This window comes from Triturus cristatus, chromosome 3_2, assembly GCF_964204655.1.
Source record: "Triturus cristatus chromosome 3_2, aTriCri1.1, whole genome shotgun sequence".
Taxonomy (NCBI): domain Eukaryota; kingdom Metazoa; phylum Chordata; class Amphibia; order Caudata; family Salamandridae; genus Triturus; species Triturus cristatus.
The window spans coordinates 304,560,417-304,584,285 of record NC_140584.1 but is presented as its reverse complement, the minus strand read 5'-3'; the positions used below and the strand labels follow the sequence as shown (position 1 = coordinate 304,584,285).

At 43.1% G+C, this 23,869-nt stretch overlaps 1 protein-coding gene across 1 annotated transcript in view; it reads right to left on the bottom strand.

Moving 5' to 3' along the window:
* Positions 1 to 576: 576 nt before the first annotated feature.
* GPATCH3 (G-patch domain containing 3) overlaps positions 577 to 23,869 on the bottom strand; it is a 66,094-nt gene continuing 42,801 nt past the window's right edge. The window contains exons 3-6 of the mRNA XM_085647713.1: positions 10,773 to 10,947; positions 10,067 to 10,248; positions 2,560 to 2,687; positions 577 to 917 (exon numbers count right to left, since the gene is read on the bottom strand). Coding sequence (XP_085503839.1) covers positions 737 to 917; positions 2,560 to 2,687; positions 10,067 to 10,248; positions 10,773 to 10,947 — 666 coding nt within the window. The 3' untranslated portion in view covers positions 577 to 736. The remainder of the gene's footprint in view (positions 918 to 2,559; positions 2,688 to 10,066; positions 10,249 to 10,772; positions 10,948 to 23,869) is intronic.

Genomic DNA, 23,869 nt, shown 5'->3' with positions numbered 1-23,869 from the left:
ACAAAACAGTGTGGTTTCAAAAAATAAAATTTAATTGGCCATAAGCAAGTTTACATACTGGTAATAGGGCCGGTGGTATGATTGGTGAGGTGACATTTTGCTGCAGTTCTTTTAATGGCACAAGAGCAACCTCTGGTGCTGGTACAACAATGTATCCTACCCTCTCCAGGGGACTGCCTGGGCTTGGCATGTATAATTGCAATACCTCTGCCAGAAGACAATAATTAGATTATGAGCCTGAATCCCTGATGCTGAATAATTATTACGTTCAAAGGACTTTAAGTGGTGTCTCCAAAATAATCTTTTCAGGTAGGAAGTTCCAGGAGCTTAAATGGTGGAGCAATCTACGAACACAGTCAAACATCAATATTTCAACTACACTGGGAATGTATAGGACTGTGCAGAATGTGCTGCGTTTAGAAGCACAATTCTCATCACAGCAAGCAATGCCTGGATACACAACAGGTCAGCGCCAGATCCCTTGGTAAAAAGAATTTTTTTTTACAAACGCCAAGCTGAGCAACATTACTGAGCACTGAAGTAGAAAAGGAGACACATTCCAATTTTTTTCCATCGTTTTTTTTTTTTTTTAAATACAAAAATATTTTTTCTTACAATAAATATTTTAAAAGGAAGTTTTCTAGTTTAGAAACAGTTCCGAATAAAAGGATTGGAGTTCTATTCCGAGACAGCACCTCCCAAGCAAGTGATCTGTGCACGAGGCAAGGTCCATGTGTCACGAAGGTCCAGGGGCTGGTCTGCCTGGACGGTACTTCATGCTGACTGGTGGCTGGCGTCTGAGCAGCAAGTCTCCCTGGTCCACCTCACGCGGATCATCATACACAGTGGAGATGAAGATGTTGTCGGTTCGTTGTTTCTTCACAGCACCAAATGTCTGCAGCTTCTCTCCACGATACCTGGTGAGAGGGTGTGGAAGCAAACCCGGAATGTAAGAAATGGCTCAAGGATTGTGCAATGAGTAAACCTACATCCAAGGCCTTGCAGGTGCCTATCCTAACTCGCCTCACCATCGCATGGCACAGATGAAGGCTCCAGACCCGGAGGGGTCATGCGTGATGGGAGAGTCCAGCAGATGCTGTATTGGAGTGAACATAACAATTGCAATGCTGTTTAGCTCGGAGACTAATGCACTACGAGCTTTGTGACCGAAGGTATTAACTTCCTACACTGAAATGGTTTTCTACTGGACAGTGGCAGGGGAAAGGAAGAAGATTGTTTATTGACACCCCACCGCCAGGATAGAGTCTGATTAGGCAGAGTAGTTTATAAAGGACCTTTGGCTTCGGTCGGACAGGGAGACAAAAAAGGGGCAAGAGGCCTAACAATTTTACATTTATTTTGAATTAAGATCACAACAGGAGACATATTTAAAATATGCATGCTGCTTCAAAGTTCTTGCTACAAAGACATAAAACAATCTTCCTGGGAACCTGGGAAAATGTCTGACCTTTCTACGCTTTTAGATGGGATCTCTGGTCTAACCAGCTGATCTACTGAATTTCTCGTTCCCCTGTAGGTGTCCATGCAAGAAAGGTGTGATGGAGACGTGAAACTGCTGGTAATAAGGTACTTCATAAATGTACACCTTACAAACTATCCTCACAGGAGGGGGAGGTAGAAACAAGAGGGGGCATGAACCAGGAGTTTCAGGTCAGTTGAACGTGGCAAAATCACAGGGTTTCAACAGAAGACCTGCAATCAGCACTTCTTTTGCACGAATATCTTTGTCAGCTACCAATATCTTTATCTGTGGGTCTGGCGGCAGAAAAAAATCCATAGCCTGGTATTTTAGTCCACCAGGGACACTAACGAGAAGCTTGCCAAGAGAGGAAAAACTAACATTCTTAACTCAAAATCCTGCAGATTGTTTATTTTCTAGCACTCTCTCAATTTTACCGCAACCAACACTATAGTGTCCACCTGTAGAGATTAATCTATTTCTATGGCAAGTAGACTGTATGCATCTGATACAACTTGGCTCTTCACTCATGTTGCCCATCATGACCAATGCAGCATTGTTTTATGCACCGTTCGGTCTAGAAAGAGATACAAGTAACCAGAGAAGCACCGACTTTAGTTTGGACTGAAATGTCATCTTCAAATCTACACAAGACAAAACCACAGCCAATCTACAGCACCAATGGACTGCCTATTGTTCCAGTCAAATGTATGGATTATTTCATCACTTCTTAGCTGCTCAGTCCAAGCTAATCCTGGGACATACCAGGAAATAGACAATTCCGAATATGAGATGGTGAGCAGAAACTGGCTCTTTCACAGTTGAGCAATACCATGAGAAGTGCAGGACGATGGGGTACATGGCAGGATACAACAGATGCAAGTATATTGGTAACTTTGTTTATCTGTGCTATGGTTATATAGTTTAAAAAAAATAATAAGACTACAGTTCACACATGTAATACTTTGACTTAAATAAAATTAGATCAGAGACTGAAGGATAAACCCAACGCGAACCCTCTACACGCTAGCCCTTCTGCTCCTGCCCCCTCCACCACAGCTGCTTGGTTTAAAACTCACCCAAGTCCACGCTTGCATCTGGGATTCTGACCCTCGTTGTCCAATGCTTCCGGGATCCCAGCGCCGCTGCTGCCCAAGCCGAGTCCCTCTGACCAGCCCTGCTGCTCCATAACCTTCCGGCCAATGCCCTAAGAAGAGAGGACAGCACAGATCACAGCTACAGCAACCACAAGTTTAACATTAAATAAACACATAAAATTGGCACTAAATATACTGGTCTCAGGATTAAGGATTAATGAATGGAGAAATCGGCCATGCCAGACCCTTGGGGGTGGTGGGAGGGAGTATACTGTCCTACACATGCTCTCAGACACGAGAGCTAACATGCTGGCTATGAAGGGGCTGAACAAAACTGTTCACTAAACATTGCTTTGGTCTCATTTCAATGACACACTTTGAAACCAAGTCATCTTCTCAAGTTTAGTAAATAGTTTCTAGGACGATGAACACTAGGATAATCTAAAAGGTTGTTAGTTCAAATTACACAATGTTTTAACACAGAGGCGCACTCAGAACTAAGAATAATGTGAAAAAGTTATGTCCCTGTAGTAACATCAACATTTAGATTTTTCCTTCACATAAATGGAACATGGGGAAAAGAAATCGAGCCTCTTTGCCTAATTTTTTCTTCAAATGTACATCGGCTGAATACTCTCAAATGTTTGGAGCGAGGGCTAAGATAAGCTTGGGACAGACTGAGTTCTCCAAGCAAATGAATGTTAGAGGTGTAGAATGGTGTATGGAAGATATATTTTAAGAGACAGCATCTTAGATGTATCTGCACCACACAAAAAATGGGTTGCATGACTGGAGTTGGTCTCTTAGGGACACTTCTGAAGACTAACAACAAAAAAGTTGACTTTTGGCTTTGGACTGTTCAATGCTTGTTTTTTGGAGAAGAGCACACACACATGAATGCATTCAAGGAAGAATCGTAGAATCACATCCGAAGCAGCGTTTGTGGAGTGATGTGGTACTGAAAATACAAACACCATTAGTCATTCAAGGTGTGTTTAGACCGATTTGAAGCATGTCCTGTATTTTAAAATGCGTGACACACTGGGCGTCCAACTAAATTAAGATCCACTAATATACCTCAGATTCACGTCACAGTGGTTTCTGGGTATTAAACGACGCAAAGGCTACTCTAGCAACAGACCCTGCTCTGTATGCACGATTGTGAGTGAAAAAGTTATCAAAAAAGCCAGTGCAGAGATAGCTTTTGAGCCATTTGATATTGAACTGAAGGCAGGAAAGGAGTGCAAACGTGGCAGGCATGAAACAGTTGACCGTTCCCACAGAGTCCCCTTTTCGAAGATCAAGCTTTTATTAAAGGTATAAAAGCGAAAGGCAAGTCACCCGTCCCAGGCCTTCACAAGGATCAAATACCACAACCGGTCTTAACCACTCCCATATCAAGAGCTGCTAGTAACCGCTTCAGCAACAAGGAGGCAGGAGTAAGGTAACAGACATCTGGGGGGGAAAATGGCTTTCAAAAGAACTAAGCAATAACTCATTTGAATGTATTAACACCATTCCGAATGTTTCCCAAAGGGGTATTAAATGTGGAAAATGAATAATACCAGTCAGGCTAATCTTGCATGAAATACCACCCGAACAAACGGTAAAGTGTTCAAGCATGTCTCGTCAGTCACCGAATTTTCTGACACAAAATGAAGCACTCCCCTCACGATCACTCTCACCAAACACGTTTCAGGATTTCAAGAGTCCCAGCAGCCTTGGTTCACACACAAACAGGAACTCTCCTTGGTAAATTGCTGTGCACCCAGGGCTGTGGCTCCCCAAAAACGCATTCCTGAAGGCCATCCACTCTCCAGGAAGATGTATGCGATGATTGCAGATTGAGATGGAACATCTATAGCCCAATTTTTAGGTCTCGGCTAGCGATGGCTGCGCTTGCGCAGTCTCGCTCGCGAGACATAATGACTTGGGTGAAGAGGGGCTTGAACCCGCCCCTCTTCTTCCCTGTTCTCCATTGGCTGGCCTAGTAAATGCTGGCCAGCCATTGGAGAAGAGGTCCCGTCACTCTAATCCTGCCCAGTCCTTTTCGGATCGGCCCCCAATCCGAAAAGGACACTCCCTTTCTCCGAGGCATTTTCTGCTGTGCCTCGGAGAAAGGCGGTGGTGTCCCGGCGTCCGGACGCATTTGTTAATTGCCAGGTCGCGATCTTCTCACTAGGTGCGTGCTTGTTGTTGTATTTTGTCAAGCTGGACATTAAGGTCTATTTATATTTTAAACATTTTTATATGTGCGTATGTATAGCCTCACGACTGCCTCTACGTAACTAGCGCGTAGGACATATCGTCAGTGGCGTGGAGCGAAGACTGCTCCGTTGATTGGTTTATTTTGCTCGCAATTTTTGTTTTTGATTGGCCGCAAATGTTACAGCTTATCCTCAGTGGTTGCCTTCTTCAGTGCGGTACATGATTGGCTGTTAAGATTTGCGGGGCGGGCGGACTCGCCCTCATACCGCCTCTTTTTTTGCAGGAGATAATGAGCGGCAACTGAACGAAAACAAACAAGGTGAGGCGCGCCTGGTAGAGGGGGGGTACTTAAGCGCAGCGGCGTATCACAGGAAAATGGAGGATGCTCTAGGCCTACAGCCTGTGCTCGAGTAGTTTTGGGGGCGGTTTTCCCAGTACTTCTAGGCTAATTACGCACGCTGCAGAGACTACTGACAATGGTATCCGTGAACGAATATTGGTCATGGGGCACGAGATGCGTTTAAAAAAAAAAAATTTATTCGTGTACACCGTGGTCAAGCGCACGTACTTGACCGACAGGATGTTTTATTGTTCGCCCCGTTCCCTTTAACCAGCAATCACCCAGCCGCCCCTCCACTCTAAGCGTACTGCTTTTTAGCACCGCGGGGGAGCACTGATGCTAGAGTTCTGCCCCGGTCTTTTTCAGCTCTCTCTCCACTTCTAGCTCTCTCTCCCTCTATTGCTTCGCTCCCACCACCTCTGTGTTACTCTCCACTGTCTGCTTCTCTCTAACCCGTACCGCAACGTGTTGCTGTCCCATCTGCCTTTTTGGTGCCCCCTCTGCTTCTCCCCATCCGTGGGCGTTGGACTCCCGTTACCATACATGCCAACATTTTAGAAATTGAAAATGGGGGATTATGAAAAGAATATCAGGGAGTGTATTTTCCTCATTGACTTCTATTGAAGCAGAGGTAAATTTCAGGCAGAACTTGGAAGACAGCCCAAAAAAATAATTGTTTGGCTTCGAAATTCGGGAGTCTCCCGTCTGAATCTGGTATAGTGGCATGTATGCATCACCTGTTTTACTCACCCTCAACGGATCCATGTTGCTGTCCCATCTATTCCCCCCGTGTGTTTGCTCATTGTCTTATCCGTCTCCCCTGCGTTGTTCTACCCAGAGTGCGTTTTTTGCTCCATCCCGCTCTGTGTTGCTCCCACCCTGGCCAGCTCACTCCCCACCCCCCAAACAACACAACGCACTTTCGCCCTACTATTGCAACTTTTTTTACATTTACCAGTGCATCGCAGATCTGTCCACTAAAAAAACACGCTATTTTGTAATGCACGCACATGTATAATCATGCATGTCGCAATAACTTGCCTCGCCGAGCACATCAATTTTTTTAATGTATTAATAAAAATGCCGCATAGCGTCAGCTGCCAACGCTGTACAGCACTGTCAAAAATAATTGCCAAATCCAATAGGTCTGTAAGGCAAGACCTATAGGTTTTATCATTCTTGTATTTCCAGTGGGAACAAGCCAATTTGAAGGTCATTTGTTGTAATTTGGCGCGCTCCTTTGACTATGTATGGTGGCATCATAAAGCATCTGCGTACAATAACCTTAACGCCCCATGGCCTCTTGAATGCTATCCTGGAATTGCAACGAAGTACATTGTTCCTGCATTTAAAGAACGCTTATGGATCTTTAATGAGCTTTGAAAACTTTATAGATTGGACTGAACTGTTTGCTGCTGCGTTATAAATATGGATTCCTGTTACGTGTTCTCCCATCAGCCTCACTTGCGCTGTTCTGATTAGATGTCACCAGGTCCTCAACTAGGGTGAGACCTTTGTATTTTCTCGGCTGAATCTTACTGTTTGCACAAAATCCTAATAAAGACTTTCTGAAATAAAAGTAAGTCACAAGAGTAAACTGTCCCGGTAATGACTGGCCTTTGGAGGTGGTGAAATAGACCTATTTAATATATTAAAAAGAAGCAATGCAGTCATGAGAACGAGTGGCATAACGGTAAATGATGTCCCCCACACCTCCTGCAGGATGACCATAATCCAGATATCTACCAGATATACATAGGCCTCAGGCTGAATGGGGGCCCCCTCCGCCGGAATACACGCAAGAAATGAATAACGTTTGTGCAGTCTAAGGTGGTGGTTTGTAGTTTATTCGAGGTTCAGTATTGGATTTAAGACCAATGTCATGTATCATGAATGTAGATAGTTGCTTTTCCCTTGACTGATGCGCTGTACATCTTGTCAAGTATGCAGATGTTTTAACTCTCTACGAAGGTTGAAAGTGCATTTGTGTGATGGTGTTTATTTTGTTTTTGTAGGATGATTGACTGAACAAAGCTTTGCATTATCTGTGCAGAGTAAAAACAGAAACCTGTATGTAAGTCATGAGGTTGTTACAGGAGGCAGACCCCAGCCCCTCCCTGTAATGCACAGGGCTGTAAAAGAGAGAGCCACTTAAAGGGCTGTAAATGGCGTTTGTACTGAAGCCCGCCCCTCCTCTGTGTAACTGAAAGCTTTATAGGGCGCTCTGCTGGGACATCACCTCCCCTGATTTCTTTCTGTGTTTTACTGTAGTTTATAAAGCGCTGTAAGCTGGGGGGATTAAACCTGGGTGGCGGGGTCCTTCCTGTGTTTGATTCACCAGTGCAGGAAGTGAGCTTCCCTTGTGATGATGCACATCCTGGGGGGTCTGCAGCTTGGGTCCCTTTACAGTCTCCTCTGCAGCCAGGGCCTTGCCCGTCTTTCGACTGTTGCTGACAAGATGTCGGATGCTCCTGCAAGGGCCGCTCTTTAAACGGTGGCTTAGAGCTGTAGTGGATGAAATGACCTGAAAATGTAAGATGCCTACTCTCCTCGATGGCTCTGAATGCCATCCTAACCCTCTACAACGAATAGCCAGGTGCCCTGCAATGAACCTTGGATTCTGTTCTCCCACTCTGGGCAAGGTGGCAATGGGTCGATTGTCCATCTTCCATGGCAGATAACAAATCCAGGTTTCTCTGGTATCTTGCCTTCCTGCCGTAGAGTACCAAACAAGCATTTACAATGCAACGGTCTCGGCATTGTTAAAGTTAGAGCTATTGGCATTGCTCATGACAATGCCGTTTCTTTAAATGTTTAAAAACAAAAACATAAACAAAAATAATGTCATGAGCAATGCCAATAGCTCTAACTTTACCAATGCCGAGACCATTGCATTGTAAATGCTTGTTTCTTATGGAGAAGGAAAAAGAAGCAACACAAGCAAAACAGTGCTATTTCTTGCATGAAGTTCTTGCCCTCAAAGAAACACATACACTCACACATGTAACAAGAGGGTAATAAAGCAGACTTTCCTTGAGCCATTGTTTTGAAGCCTACATTTTCACATTTAAACATTTGGAAGAAGTTTTAGAATCTGGAAGGGTAACTCTAAAACAGAGGAAAGCCAGACTGAGGGAGACTTATGGCTTTTCTAATTGCTTTATAGGACAGGAGAGTGAATTCGTGATTTACAGGAATTCTGCTGCTTCGAGGAAGTATCCATTTCTTCTCATTGTGGTATATGAGAAATGAGCTCGATAATGGGACGAGCATAGGGCAGTGAAGGCCATGGATTGACTTAATGAGTTCTAAGTCAACATTTTTTATCTGGGTCCCAGCAGTTTCATCTTCTGGCAGCGCGAGATGCTGATGGATATTTTGCCCTCTTTCAAAAAACTAGATGTCTCAAGATTCTAAACAATTGTTGCTTTATCATGGACTGGGAGTAAACCCTTTTACTGTCTAAAGAGAGCTTCAAAGTATTTGATGATCTGGTGGCCAGAGAACCAATGAAGAAGGACAGAGGCTCTGTGCAGAAGGCAGGTTATCAATTGAACACCAACTCTTTTCACAGCATGTAGGACGACAATGAACTGATAGCAGCGACTCTCTTCCCAACAGCGAGGGACCCATCTTCTCCCCAGCAGCCTAGGAACCAATTAAATAAGTACAGCTGCCCTTTCCACAGGAGCCAGCAAAATGGTGAACTGAGGACTGTAGCAGCTCTTCACTGGCAGCCAGGGCACCAATGAACTGAGAATGGTAACTCGTCCCCCCCCCAGTAGCTAGGAAGTCACAGAACTACAAGCATTAACACTTTCCCCAGCAGCCAGTTAACCAGTGAAATAAGAGCAGCTTCGCCTTTCCACAGTAGCCAGTGCTTCAGACTATTCTCATTCTTTTTCCAGCAGTCAACATACCAAAAGAGCAAAGGACAGTAACGCTTTCTTCGTTAGTGAGGGCACCAATGAACTGAGGACAATAGTTTCCCTCAAAGGTTAGGAAGCCAATGAACTGATGACAGCTTCACTTTTCCCAGCAGCTCCTGCACCATAAACAGAGGACAAAGACTCTTTCCCCAGCAGCTAGAGAGCTGATAATAAGGATAGTGACTCTTTGATCGGAAAAGACTAAGCATTGAGCAGCAACTTTAAAAGTCTTGATTGAAGAAAGATGCTCAAAAATCGAGCAAATTCTCTCTCAAAAGCCCTTGTATCCTAGTCATACCACCACCACATAATGCTCTGTCCAAATGACTAGATGACCAGGATATTATCAGTCTAGAATTCAACAACTCCCACTGACCCAGGCATTGTAGGCAGAGCAAATCTCACAATAACCGAAATATAGTAGTGACCCTGGCATCATATGCAGCCAGCACTAACTTTCTCCCAGGACATTTGGATCTCATTGATAAAGACAATAATTTAAAGAATCACTGGCTCAAGGCATTGTGGGTAGTAACATTATCTTTGGAATCAACTCTTCTAGCTAACCAGGTTTTGAAGAAAGAGTAGAACGTTTCTGCAATGAAGGAAAAAGTCCCATCAAGAACTGCTCACCTTTCCACATTGTGACAGCTCTACCTTTGCTGGCCTTATTCATGGATAACTTTTCTCCCCACCTCAATCAATAAGTTGAGGCAGAAAGAGTTTAATTAAACTAGAACCTCCAGTGGCCAATCCTTACAAACACACATGGAAGAAGCAGACTTGTACTGGGGCCAAGCAGGGCATGGTCAAAGTGTTTAATAAAATCTCACTAGCTGATGACTTCTTAGCAAGGTCCAAGAGCCACGTGGGATATCAAGTGTATGCCAGTCAAAGGCTAATGTTTCCCCCATCCTTCCCTTCTTTCTGCTTCCCACCTGAGACAAAGCATAACCATCCAAGATATAGAGCAGCAATATATGGCAACCAAAGTCTCAGTTGTTCTACTTACCTTGGTGTACTGTTCAAATGTTCCAATTGGCTTTCCAAGACCAGCATCCTCCTCTAATCCTTCTCGGCGACGTTGTTCTTGGCGCATCCTAACAGAGTCCCGAGCATCCTTGTCACCAGCTCCATCCTCATAGTAGACACTCATATCCACATCCCAGTCATCAGCTGTCTGCTCATCGAAGTCTGTCCAGAGAAGAACAATACCTTCAGGCAACGAACAAACAACTGGAAAATACAAGTTCCACCACAAACACAGGGCATTCACCTCAATGCATTTGTTGATCTACTGAACCCACCCCCCCACTTCATTGTGAGATGTTGTTCCGATCCCAGTAAAATAAAACTTCAAACTCAAAAATAGTGTGAGTTCCCTTCCTAATGTTTGGCTGTCCTTTCTGTCTAGTTATAAGTCCCCTCTTTTCCAGTGCCCGTGTCGCTCCAGGTCTCGGTGTTGCCTAACTCCTCAATGTTTTGTGTTCCTGGTCTTCCTGCATGCCAGTAACCTATGCATCCAGTACTAGTAGACCCTGCTCGACTCGATGAAAGCACTACCTCCCTGAGTGGTTGGGTTTCTGGCCATGCTAGAGCTGTTAAGACCCACCTCCACAGTTTGGAACCCCAGCATCTCTCAGTGACTCAAAGTGCTTTCCACCTCAGTGTTTTAACCCCCCTAACGGATCTTGTTTCTACAGATGGCAGAATCTCACCTCCTTCTTCTGCCCGCCAGTACTGGGCATCTGTGTAGAAGACCAGCCCAGAGCCTCCTTTTTCCCATTTCAGTTCAATCTTCTCCTCGAAGAGCCGCTCCTCAGTTCGCTCTTGGTTGGTTACATCTTCATGCAAGGCTTCATGACGCTCCCATTCCTCACAAGTATCATTGTCCTTGTGGAGAGGAAAGGAATGAAACATTTATAAAATAAACAAATGCCAGGGACTTTATAAGAAAGCAAGGCTCATCACATTTAGCTACCCTTAGTCCCAATCCTGTAAATTCCTTGAACTCGCTCCGACAAGCAAATCCGAGAGGGGCAGATTCAAGTGACAGGAAATGTTCAGCACCCAATTCCAGCAAACCTCCTGGTACCCTCAGAGTATTAAATAACAAGAGAAAGCAATTAGTTTGCCTGGCGTGGCACTGCAATAAACCTTAGGCCTGAATATACATGATCACCAGGTGCATTTTTTACCAATGAAAACATTGCAAAATGCTTATGTAACGTAGCACAATTTGTAAATTCGTTTTTTACTGTGGTGGGAAATTTTTCCTTCTTAATTGGGGTTTCACCCTATATGTCTTTGTGCACACTGTCCTCACTCCCTTTTCATCTCCAACCCCTTTTGCATGTCTCCACAACCCTCTTCTGTGCTATCTGGTAAGGAAAACAAAGTTTTGCTGACACTTCCACAGCAGTATTTGGAATATGAAAAGCATTTCTGTTCAAATTTAACCTATGTAATTTTCATATTGGAGTTTAGAGTACATCTCCCCATACCTTTACTGAACTTCCATTTGCTAGGAAGTAGCACTGCTCAAAAAGGGCAGCAGAAAAAACAATCATTTTGTTTGAAATGTTAATGCATTTCCTTCAATCTTTGATTCAATTTTCTTTCAACAGTCTTTTTATGGTGTGTATCGCTGGTCTGTTCAGAAAACTGGGTTTAGTTCTCAATAGTATAAATTATGACCTCATCATGCAGCTGAACTTGAGACATACTGATCACTCTATTAGCATCAGATGTATTAATGTGTACTTCAACACCGTGTGGCGTTTTATCTCAAAATTATTATTGCAATAACTCATTCTAAAAAGTGAAGTTATGGTGAATTTGGATGTATTTTGCAGGGCAGCTTAAGCTGGAAGAAACAGCATTGGCAAAGCCAACAGATTTCACCTATGCGAAGCCTATTAGCCAAGTCAATATTTTTTGGGAGAAGTTGCACAGCAGCGTGGGCTGCTGTGCAACATGGCTTGAAGAATAAAAAAGTTCTATGGTGCAGCCCACGTTGACCGTGTCATAGCACTTTTCTGTCTTTAAACCATGTTGTACAACAACCAGCGCTGTTGTGCAAGCTCTTAAAAAACATTCTTTAAAGTCAAATTGGTCCGCACCTCCTGTTATTCCTGGGGCTTCGAGTTTGTACCTGCTTTGAAGCATAGATAAAGTACAGTTTCCTGCCTGCGGTAGTGTCCTTCCACTAGCCACTGACTCCAGCAGGTACTTACATTTTTATTATTGTAACTTTTTTTGCATGCACTCTATAAGAGTGCACGCGTCTCCAGTCCCTTCTTCCTCCCACATTTCATGCCCTTGCCCCAACCCCTCCTCCTCCCACTGTTCTTTATGTTGCTGCTCTCTCCCAACCCACTTCCCTTATGTTGCTTGTCCCCGCCCTCCTCATGTCTGTTGTGTTGCTGCACCCTTCCCTCCACGTTCCCATTGCCCCTCCACCCCTTGTGTTTGTCACAAAAAGGATTAAATAAAGCCAGAAAGCGCTCACATATGAGTGCTATTTGACATTGTTCAATGTTTTTTTATACAAAACACATGGATCCACCTGTAGATGGCTTTCTTTAGGTGGTTGTGCTCTCATAGGTTAAAGTGTGTTTCCTACAATGGTTGAAAGCACACAGCGTATGTTTAAATACCCCTCACACACCAAAAGGGCCCTTGGTGTCATGCTTCATCATGGGGCACGGGGCGTGCTACGACCTACGAATATGTGGAAGCACTGATCTTCAGTACTATGTGTGGTGTAGGAGTTCATAAGAGGAGGGGTCAGGGGTAAGTGAAAAAGTGAAGTAAAAAGTACCTGGCCCCTGTGAACTAATAACTAATATTCCCTGGAGCTGATCCTATTAAAAGAGGTGAGTCGGAGATGTCCTGCGTCAATGTGCGGACCCTCCTTTGTAAGTCAACATGTTTCGAAGCTCTGGGGGTTCTTCATCAGGACTGAAACAGATCCCTTCTGTTCTCACTATACTAACGAAAATAATGTCGGTAGAGTGAAACTATTTTGATATATACAAAAGGTAAGTGAGGATGCAAGGAATCGTGCACAGGATACAATACCCTTTTGGTATTCTATGCGGGGAGGCGTTATTCGAGCGAGGTAGTGTCCTGATAACTAATTCGGTTCAGACACCCTTCCCAACCGTTTTGAGGCTCATGGAGCAGTGTGTCTCCAAACTAACTAAATTAACATATAGAATACCAAAAGGGTCCCCTTCTGGAAATCTACAGGAAACTGCTCTTCATCACCTTGGATAAAACTCCACACAAAGGACACATAAACCGAGAGGCCAGTTGCTCATGCATCAACAGCAGGATTTGTGCTAGTCAGCAGCTGAGAACGGCTTGCAGCATCAGATGCACTACTTGAGGTTCGTTGGAAATAGCATACACACTAGACAGAGGTAAGCTCTGTCCAAACAAGAGCAACAATGCAAGAAAAACAAACCCCATCCAGGAAGCCAGTCAGAGTACAATTGGTACTACTCAAAAAGTGGAAAAGAACTAATAAGCCAATTCCTGTGCCCTTTCGAACAGATGGAAAAATTTGGAAATTAATTTAATGGTTGGTGATGCATGGGTAAGAAGAGGAGCTTGCACACATGAAATAATGGTGGCTGGTGGAGTGTCCAAAATTGTATCTGTGAAAATGTTTTTAGCAGCTATCAGGTCTGCCAGTGCAGGTAATTCCAAAACTACTGCGATACTGCGAAATCACAATCAATGGGACAAAAAAGTGTAACACAGGCAATCTCAGCCAGAATAGAGAAGGCTCCATCATGCTGCCCACAATAAACCATCATGAGACCGCTCAATCACACCAGAAAGAAAAACAAGCATTTACAATGCAATGGTCTCGGCATTGTTAAAGTTAGCTATTGGCATTGCTCATGACATTATTTTTGTTTATGTTTTTGTTTTTAAAACATTTAAAGAAACGGCATTGTTATTTACAATGTCAATAGCTCAATCTCTCTCAAATGCGAGACTTATTGCATTTGCACCCACACACAAAGCCACCCACACAGAGCCATTAAATAAAGCATGTGAAATGTAAACAGGAACAACTTCACGCTTTTACATTTATGCAGAAATCAACAAGTATTTTTTCCTGAAAACTACAGGGCCCAGAAAGGACCCATTTCAATGTCCACTGCTTATATGCTTACAAAACGTAAGCAGTATGGCTTAAAAACACCTTGGAACATATTATCAAGGAACGGCGATAATGTTATCGCTGTTACTTGATAATATGGCCCCACATTCGTGAACACAAAGCCGCCCTACACATTTTGTATTGCAATACCTCCAGGTTTGGCGCACTTCCCCAGGGGGGCGGGGGAACAGTGCTTCACTGGCAAACTCGGTAAAATGACGCTAATGTTTTTGGGGTTTGAATAAAACCAATCTGCCCACTTTAAGAACACTCCGTCTTGCTTTATTTAGTTATTGTTAGGCTGATTTGTTGATTTATTTATGTCAATAAATAAAAGCATGTGTGTGCCTCCTGACTAACGTGTGATGTTATCGTGTGTGTGCCGAGAGAGAAGTCCTCTGTTTGGTCCTTGGGTAGAAGGAATAAAGGAAGGAATGAGAGAAGGAAAGAGTGACAGAAGTGGTAAAACGAAGGAATGAGTTAAGGAAGGGATAAAGGAAGGAAGGACAGAAGGGAGGGATAAAGGAAGGAAGGAGAGAAGGAAAGTAGAAAGAAGGGAAAATGATAGAAGGTATGAGAAAGAAACTGCAAAATGAATGGAGGAAGGACAGACGGGAAGAGAAAGGAACTAAGAGAGATGCTGATTTATTCTAAAGGCAGCTTCCATAAATACCAGTAAAGTCCCAAACAAACTCCGAGACCTTCAGGGCAGGGATGAACTGTGGAGGCAGAGATGAACTGTGGAGGCAGATACCTATGTAACTCCCACCCCTCAGAAATCCTTGCTCAGGAAACATAGTAAGGGTACAGAGTACCTTCAACTGAGCCCCGCCTTGCTGCTGCACCAGGCTTCACCCGGTACCCCGTCTCGGGACCGGGACTTCAGGATGGGGCCCGCGAGGCCCCAGGCTGCCTCCTTCGTTGTGGGTGCTGTCCAGTACGGGGTGGGCTCCCGCCTGGACTTTCTTCAGCACGCACCGGGGCTCCCAACAGCGCACGGGAGCCCCATTTGAGCAGACACTTCCAGCTACACCGCAGGCTCCGCCCATGTCCCGGGCAAGGATGCCTGGCTTCCTGTGGGCCGCGGCGGTGATTCTGTTGCTTCGGCAGTAAGAGGGGTAGGCTCCCTCGTAATTTGAATATAAAATAAGCGGGGTGGGCACCCGCCATCATCAAGAAAGCAAACACCAGCGGGGTGGGCACCGCAAACGAAACAGCGAATTGTCTAGTTTTTCATCAGATAAAATAGCGAGGCCACCGAAATTGCACTTGGAGTTCTACATTTAAGAACAGATTTCACTGAAAGTTACAGATTGTCATGAACATTACTCGTTCGTGAACATTCTGATTTGCATAGAGCACAGTCTTACCGCGTGAAGGCACAGAACAGACATTGTGTTTGGCCAAGGTTTGGCAAATAATGACGCGCGCACAATTATTATTTTTTTTTTTACTTTTACAAAACCCGCCCTGCTAGTTCCAGATGGACAAAAATAGAACATGGCTATTCTGTGTGTGGAGTGATCACAGCAAATGTTTTTAGCCTTTATGCAGGGACGGCTTTGTGGTACTGCGAGCAAAGGACTGTTGCTGCTCCGTTCCCAGTCCCGCCGCGCACAAAATGGCCGAACCTTCGGATGCAAAAAAAAAACCGAAACAAACACGCCCACCAGCGAAAAAAGGGCCGGGCTGTCAAAATGAGAAAAGTAGCAAAAAAGACGCCCCCGAATCCGAAAAGGACGGGGCCTGTTCGGAGAGACAAACCTCTTCTCAAATGGCTGGCCAGCATTCAAAAGGCCAGCCAATGGAGAAGAGGGGCGGGTTCAAGCCCCTCTTCTCCAAGTCATTAAATCTCGCGAGCGAGACTGCGCAAGCGCAGTTTTCGCTAGCCGAGACCTAAAAAGCAGGGCTTGAGACAACTGCACCAGCAGTAAACAAGAGACTAACCAGCGTAAGAAAAGCATAGGTACAAAAAGCAAAATGTCCTAGGTCGGAGTGTGGCATAGGTTTTTTCGTAGTAACAATGATACATTTAACTCATGGCCATGGGAAATGGTGCTAGCATTCAAGCTTGCGTAAGGTATTCACAGATAAGCAAGACATTTTTAAAAATAGAAAATAAAACAAGTATACCAAGCAGAGAACTGGTGCGCATCTAGATAAAATAAAGTTGGAAACTTTATGCATCAACCTAAAGGAGGGCCAACATTTTCTCAAATGCAGGATTCCACCAGATACAGAAGGAAAATGTAAAAAGCATTTTCAGAACTCCCAACAGACTTTCCGGCTCGCAGCTCTGACCCGAATTGCCTAGTTGCTCACAATTAAGTCTCTCTGGATTTACTGATTTTACAGCTTGTTTTCTGTCCCTATTTTTTTACAGTTTATATTTATTTTTAAATACAGAAAACGGGTCCTTTCCCATTACTCATGCTGGCATTCAATACTTCTCCAATACCTGTGCAGATGGACGGCGTGGAGACTTAAAGAAAAGTGGGACTAAATGCTTTAGAAATAACTTTGTGTGCGCCCTTATTTGTACTAGAACACTGATATTTTCACGAGTGTACGGTTATATTACATTTGGATACTTTAGAGTGCTAAATCTATCTCAACAGGCATCAAACTAGCAATACACATTTATCAGTTAAATAAACGTGGAAATATACTAGGTACGACTTTGTTAGTGAAGCGCAAAATAAATATGGCTGCATACTAATACCATGGGCAAACAAGCATTTGTAATGCAATAGGTCTCGCATTTGCGAGAATTTGAGCTACTGGCATTGTAAATGACAAACCTTTTATCTATGTGTTGGTTTTGAAAACATAAATAAAAGGCATTGTCATTTACAATGCCAATAGCTTAACATTTCGCAAATGCAAGACCTATTGCAGGACAGTTGTACATGTTTCATCAGTGGGTGCTCAGCCACGCTGTTGCATGTACATTGGTCCCAGCCGGAAAGGCGCCCAGCCAACTTTGGGATTAGATGACAGGCTTTTTATGGGACCAGCTAAGAATTCAGCCCCAACTGCTAAACTGAGTCCTCTGAATAGGAACTCAAGCACACCCAGACCAGTGTCACCATGTTGGGTGCCATCATTGAAGTACAGCTTCAGCCCTAAAACACAGGGGAGCACGAGATATATACTGTTTCACCCTCTTAGGCCATTCCAGCATCTCCTAAGCCACACTATAAATAATTATTGCGTTATTACTTTCTAACCTCCCCTCCCCGCCCCCGTATTTACCCCACTTAAGCACCAACAATATTAAAAGCAAATTCACAAGTCCCAAAATGCTATTTGCTAGTGGCGTTGATAGGGACTTTGAGGGTGTCAAAGCCAAAGAGCGTCCCTTGGCAAGTGTTTGTTGTACATATAGCTTAGCCTCCTATTAGTACCAGATAAATACACACACAATATGGCTCCTGGGGAGTCCCCTAAAATGAACAGTCGGTATATCTTCGACCACACTTAATTCAGGTGACCACCTCACTCTTGGTTATTGTGGACACGGTCTTCAGTCCTGAACTTTTTACCAACAAATAAATTGTTTCCAGCCAGGCACGTTACACTAATTAGTTCAAAAGAAGCAAAACAAGACACCAACACCAAATGCAGTAGGCTATTAAACAAAAAACAGCACTGGAGAAGCGCCTGTGAGCACCATTAGGGAGGTGGTCACCCACTGGCAATTTGTGTCTAGCCCCGTACTTGCAGAGCCCTTTGAGACTCCTTTCGCGATTAATTCACCCACGCAAGGTGTTTCTATACTTGCCGGGAATTGTAGTCACGACCAACCATATTTAACTTCGGGACTACAAGAATTATAATGGAAAGAATTAAAACAAAACCGGACCTGAAGAGCCTCTCAAATGAATTAAATGAGCTTTAAGCTGTGCTTGGAGTACAGGAATCTCTACGCTGTCTACAACACTGACGTCCTGTTGAGTTTGTGACTTGTGTTGCAAACGCACAACAACCCACTCACAAATAAACATGCACTTTATTTGGTGGATTTGTTTAATAGACAGCGACGCAGACTTAACTTTGTGGCAAACATTAAAAATAGGGAAGCAACTCAGACAGCTGAGACTTGACGGGTAATTTGTGTAAAAATAGATATGAAATGGATATAGTTCAAGAAGTATTTACCGGATACACACATTTCTCTCCAAGTTGCCTAGCACCTGCTTCTTCAAGAGATGTGAAAAACACAACAGGAGGTTGGTTAAGAAGGAAGAGAAAGTGAAAGTAAGATTGATGGCGCCGGTCTACAGACTGCACCCATTGGAGTGCGAGATCTTTAGGGAGAGCAGGGTGTGAAGGAAGGAGCCTGTTGCCAGCAGTCTCGTGACGAGAGGGGTGGAGTCGTAAGTCGGAGAATATAGACACAGTTGCATTGTGCTTTGCCTCAATGCACTGCCAAAACGCAGAAGAGCAAAGAACAAACAAAAGCGGAACAGGGACAAAATAATCAGAACAAGCGAGAAATGGGCATAGAATTTCGGAGAACAACTGTGCGCCAAATTAATTAAATAAATAAACATAGCGCGACCGCTAAAGTCAGCGGACCGCGCTCTAAATTAAATAAACAAGCGGCGAGGCTAACTTTGCCCTCCGCTTCGGGAAGCCGATTACAAAATGAAGAGCGCAACTTTGGGAAGTTTGGGTTGGGGGAAGGGAGGAGCGGGTAGGATTACCAATGAGCAGCCAGTAAACCAGCTACCAGCACACCCTCCAATGTCACGCCAAACCAAGATGGTGTCGGCCTGTCCAGATGGGCCGTCCTAAAAGTGGACAAGGCGGTAACTCAAAAGCCCGGATTTCAATCACGCGCCAGCGTTTAATAAACGATGACGCGTGCCAATTGAAAACAAGGGCGGGGCTTAAAGTTCCTTCCGAAAGTGTATAGATTCCAAAAAGCCCTCGCATGGCAAGAGCAGCAGCGCATGCGCGAGGCTAGCACCAGGCGAGACTTAAAAATAAACGTGGATACATTCAGACATAAATGTTTAAAAAAACAACAAAAAAATAAAATAAAACTGACAGCCTTATTTACAACTTAAGGGCCCGATTTCAATGCCGGACGGACCAGAGTCCGTCCGACATCGATTCAGTACTGGGACCGATCGACCTTCTGTCGGCGGTCCCAACCCAGCAATTAGAATGAGACTGAACACTGTTCGGTCGCACTCCTATTCTTTACAATGGGAGCATGTATTCTGCAGGGGTGTGGAATTTTCCAAATAATCTACTTGTCCAAGGGACAAAATGCAACTGAGATATACATGTCCTGGAAAATCCACTTGTCCCACCTACTCCCGTCCCATATCAAACATAAGGGCTTCGGCTGACAGAGAAACATTAATATATTTTTGTTTTATTAAAATCGGTAAACCATTTAAATGCTGTGCAATAATAATGCTTAGGAAAAACTTGACAAGCAATATTATACCTTTTATCCAAACATATAGAAATACAACAATAAAGGATCTTGCAAGGCAGGATGCTGTAAGACTCATATTAGCAATACTTTAACAGTTATGATTGATGTGGCCTTTTATGTCCGCACACATGCTTTGTGCCTCCTGTTGTAAGCCAGAGATCAATAGCTCTGCTGGGGTCATAATCCTCAAAATTGGGTCCTTCTACCTTAAGAAGCATTAGGTCTTGGAGAACATCTTGATTTAACCGTGTTCTTAGTGGGTTCTTAATGTTATTCATGGCAGAAAACACACGTTCAGCTTCTGCCGTAGATACACTGAATGTGAACATCATCTCCACAAGCTTTAATATATTAGTCAACGAGGAAGGTTTTGTTACTAGCAGGGTGGAATATGCAGGCAATACAGGAATACCTTTGGTCTGAAAGCTTTTCATTTGGGTTTTAAGTCCACAAAACTCCTGCACAATTGCCAACCTCTCGTCTGTGGTGAAAAGTACCTTAAAATGTTGTACAATTGCCTCAATATCAGAGAGCCCATATGTATAGAGTTCCTCTCTACTTTCTGGCCACAGTATATAATAAAATGCCTGAATACCTTGAACTGGAATGCAATTAAAAAACCTCTTATCAATGTACTTAACCACACTGTCAATGAGCTCACTGTCACTTTGGATTGTTGCTGCTGGTGGGCAGTGTCCTGATAACTTTATTACCCAGCCATCAGTAGAAATGTGTCCAAATGTCTTTTCCTCAGGGTGGTACAGTTTTCTAAACTGCTGCATATATTCACCCAACTCACTCTTTAGGCCTACTAGGGTCAACGCAAACCCTTTACAGCAGGTGGAACATGCAATAAAAGCAGTTCATTAGACTGAAAGAATTCTGAAAGCTGAGACACTGGCTTCAGAACATCTCTGACTGTAAAGGTTTTTTTTATATATGTAAAACTAGTAACAACAGAGGTACTTTTTGCCTTAGCAGCAGAATCATCACTACCAGCTGCAACCTGTCCCAAGTGTAGAACCACTGTCTGCAGGTTTTGTTGCATGGCTGCCAAAGCCCTGGTTTTGCTGGATACCCATCTAACCTGTTTAATATCAGTGAAATGTGCACATTTTTCAGCAATTATTCTTGAAATTTCTTTGGCATCTCTTCGCCTCTTAGGACTATACCAATAAAATTTGAAAATCCATTTCAAAGTTTGCTCAAACTGACAAATAGAGGGATGGGATTTTACAGCATCTAGAATCCCAAGCTGAAGCTTGTGGGCTACACAGTGGAACGGCAGAAGAAAAGGAATGTCTTTCTTTAGGAGTGTTGCAACCCCTCCCTTAGATCCCATCATAACTGCAGCACCATCGAAATTGACAGCTATTAGTGATGGGGCTGGATGTTCTGTAGACCTCATATCTACTAAATCCAAAGATAACCTTTTGATTCCTTTAACTATAAAGTCCAGAACTCCTTGAGCATGTGCATGTTCAAGTGGAACAAGATCTGCAAATAGAGTGTAGGGTTTCCCACCATTGACTACTCTGACCAGCACAGTTTCCTGTTTAGTGATGGCACCGTCAGCAATAATTCAGATGAAGCGGGAATTTGAAACTATTTTTTTGATGTCCTGTCGAAGTATATCCGCCTCACATCTAATGAACTCTGAGGCTTTTTCGCGGTTTGCATAGTTTTCTCCTATTTCCACACCTGCTTTCTTCATAGCCCTTCATATGATGCCCATGTCTGAGAGTGGCTTACCTGGTTTTGCAATTAGGTAAGCACTGTTAAACAATATGGTCAGTTTCTTTCTTTCTGTCTCCTTCAGTTTTTGCAGTGCTTGCATGATGAGGGGCTGCTCTGTAGGGACACTGGAATGTGAGGTACCTGCTATAGGAGTCTTAGTCTGCAAGGTGGTTTCTTTAATTTCCTGGAAGTGCCATGAAACATGTCATATGTGTCTTACTAGTTTCATGAGCTCGGATTGGTTCAAAGCGCAACTGGTCACATCCACTTAAGAATGCATTTCTACCTGAACCCGAATAGCTGACTGCTATAGTAGGATATTTCTGGCAAATAGTGCAGTACATTTTTGGTCCTTCTCCCTCCGGACTTTCCTTCAGGGCTAGCCATGGCCAGGATTTCACCCAGTGTGACTGAAAAACTAGTTTTCTTTTTTCAGCATCATACTTTTTGTTCTTAGTTGTGTTAGGATTCTGTTTAGTGGTGCAAGGCCCAACCTCAGTTGTTTTTCTTTGGTTTCCTTCTCCAGGGTTTTCTTTATCACTACTTTTTTTTAATCCAAAGCTGAATAGACTTTGTTAGGACATATTTGCCTATCAACTGAACTAAGTGATCAAGTCTGAGACTATACTTAATTTAGTTTTAAACTCACTGTCCAGAAATGAGGAGCTATGTATGGCAACATAAGAGCTTGCACTAAATCTTGAATGATGGCTTCCTCCTACACTTTTCCAAACTCTTTGACAACCAAGGGTTGAGGCTGTCTGCAATGAACCGTCCTCTATGCTGCTACTACGGTTCGTAGCGATTCTGTTTCATGCCAAATTGTGAAAACACTGAAGACGGGTGCTACACTGGCTGCACTCAAGACCTAGAAGCCAAGAAAAGATTTACACTAAGTAAGAACAAGGATTTGAGCTTTGGAAAAGTACGAGTTTAGATAAAGGTGATTCAAATCTACCACCCATGTTACCATTGAAGAAAAAAAGAAAAACATTAGACATAACGTGTAATTGACAGCTTAAGAAAGGTTATGGATAATAAAGGAAAGAATGAACAGAAAGGAAAAAATGCAGGTAAAAGTAAGGAAATAAGGGGCAAAAAGAAAGGAAAGAAAAATTATATAAAGAATGAAGGAATGTAATTAAGAAAGAAAAGAAAGGAAAGACAAAAAGGGGAGAAAAACAAAGAAGGAAAAATGAAGGAGGTAAAACGGAAAGAAAGAAAATGGAAGGGAAGAGTGTATAAGAACCAAATTACACTCCATATATATATATATTTTTAAAACTGCTGCAAATTAAACACCATAAAATGTGTTTATCAAAGAACCATTGTTGAAAGAGAGTTCACAGGAATGCCATGAAATAGCAGTAGTCTACTGCAAACGGAATTTACAACAGCGTTGGAAGAAGGTAGGAACTGATACAACTGAAATATGCCATGGGCTCACTCCAAATGTGTCCTACGATCAGCTGGTATTCTGAACGCAGCATGCATTTGAAAGTGCTTCCATTCTTATGAATTGGGCTCCCGGTTTTATGGTATTTATTTTTTGGACATTTCCGTCTGTATTTATCCATATTTATTTTTTGTCAACTTTATCTGTATTTATCCATTTTTATTATGAGTTTTGTGAAAAAAACAAAGCTGAAACGGGTATATTTCCGCATCTCTTTAACCAATAAATATGCAGTCACGCTTTAATGCCTGCCAGGTTTCAGTGATATGAACACATGCAGAAGATAAATCAATGCACTTATGTGAAAATATGCACATTTCAGTATCAGCCTTGTGCATATCTACTGCTGTTCAAGCCTCTTTGCTAAAATTCCTTTTAACCCCCTGACCTATCAATCCACACAGTTATTGGCCTGGCAATAATGAAAAAGTGTATTTAGAATCACTCAAAAAGCATCCAATTTCCGTTTTTTATCCACATTTAAAAATAAATACAGATAAGAAAATAAATGGTTTTTGGTCTGTATTTATCTATAAAAATCAGTAAAAACTGAAAACAGGGAGCCTTAATTATGAAGAAAATGTTAGTTTTGGTGAAATAAAATATTTGCCTAAGATCACACAATTTAAGCATGGAAGTGATTTTTTAAATTTATCAAGCCAGGTTCTCTTTCACAAAGAGTATCTAAATAGTTCCGGATCGTCAAGAATTCTGCAACATCACAAATAGCAGATAACTACTGTAAATAAACTCTGCACTCAAACAGGATGTTGCACAATGTCACAACTAATTGCAACCAGTACTTAACTCACTGCTTAAAAAAAAAAATCATGATCACTAAAAATGAACATCTGTCGCCACCAAGCCACACCCATCTAGAATACTGGTATATCCCAGAGCATGCAGACCTATCACAAATAACGGACAGTCATCACAAACATAAGATTCAAGTAAGACTGTAGAGATACAATGACCAAAAGAATCCTGC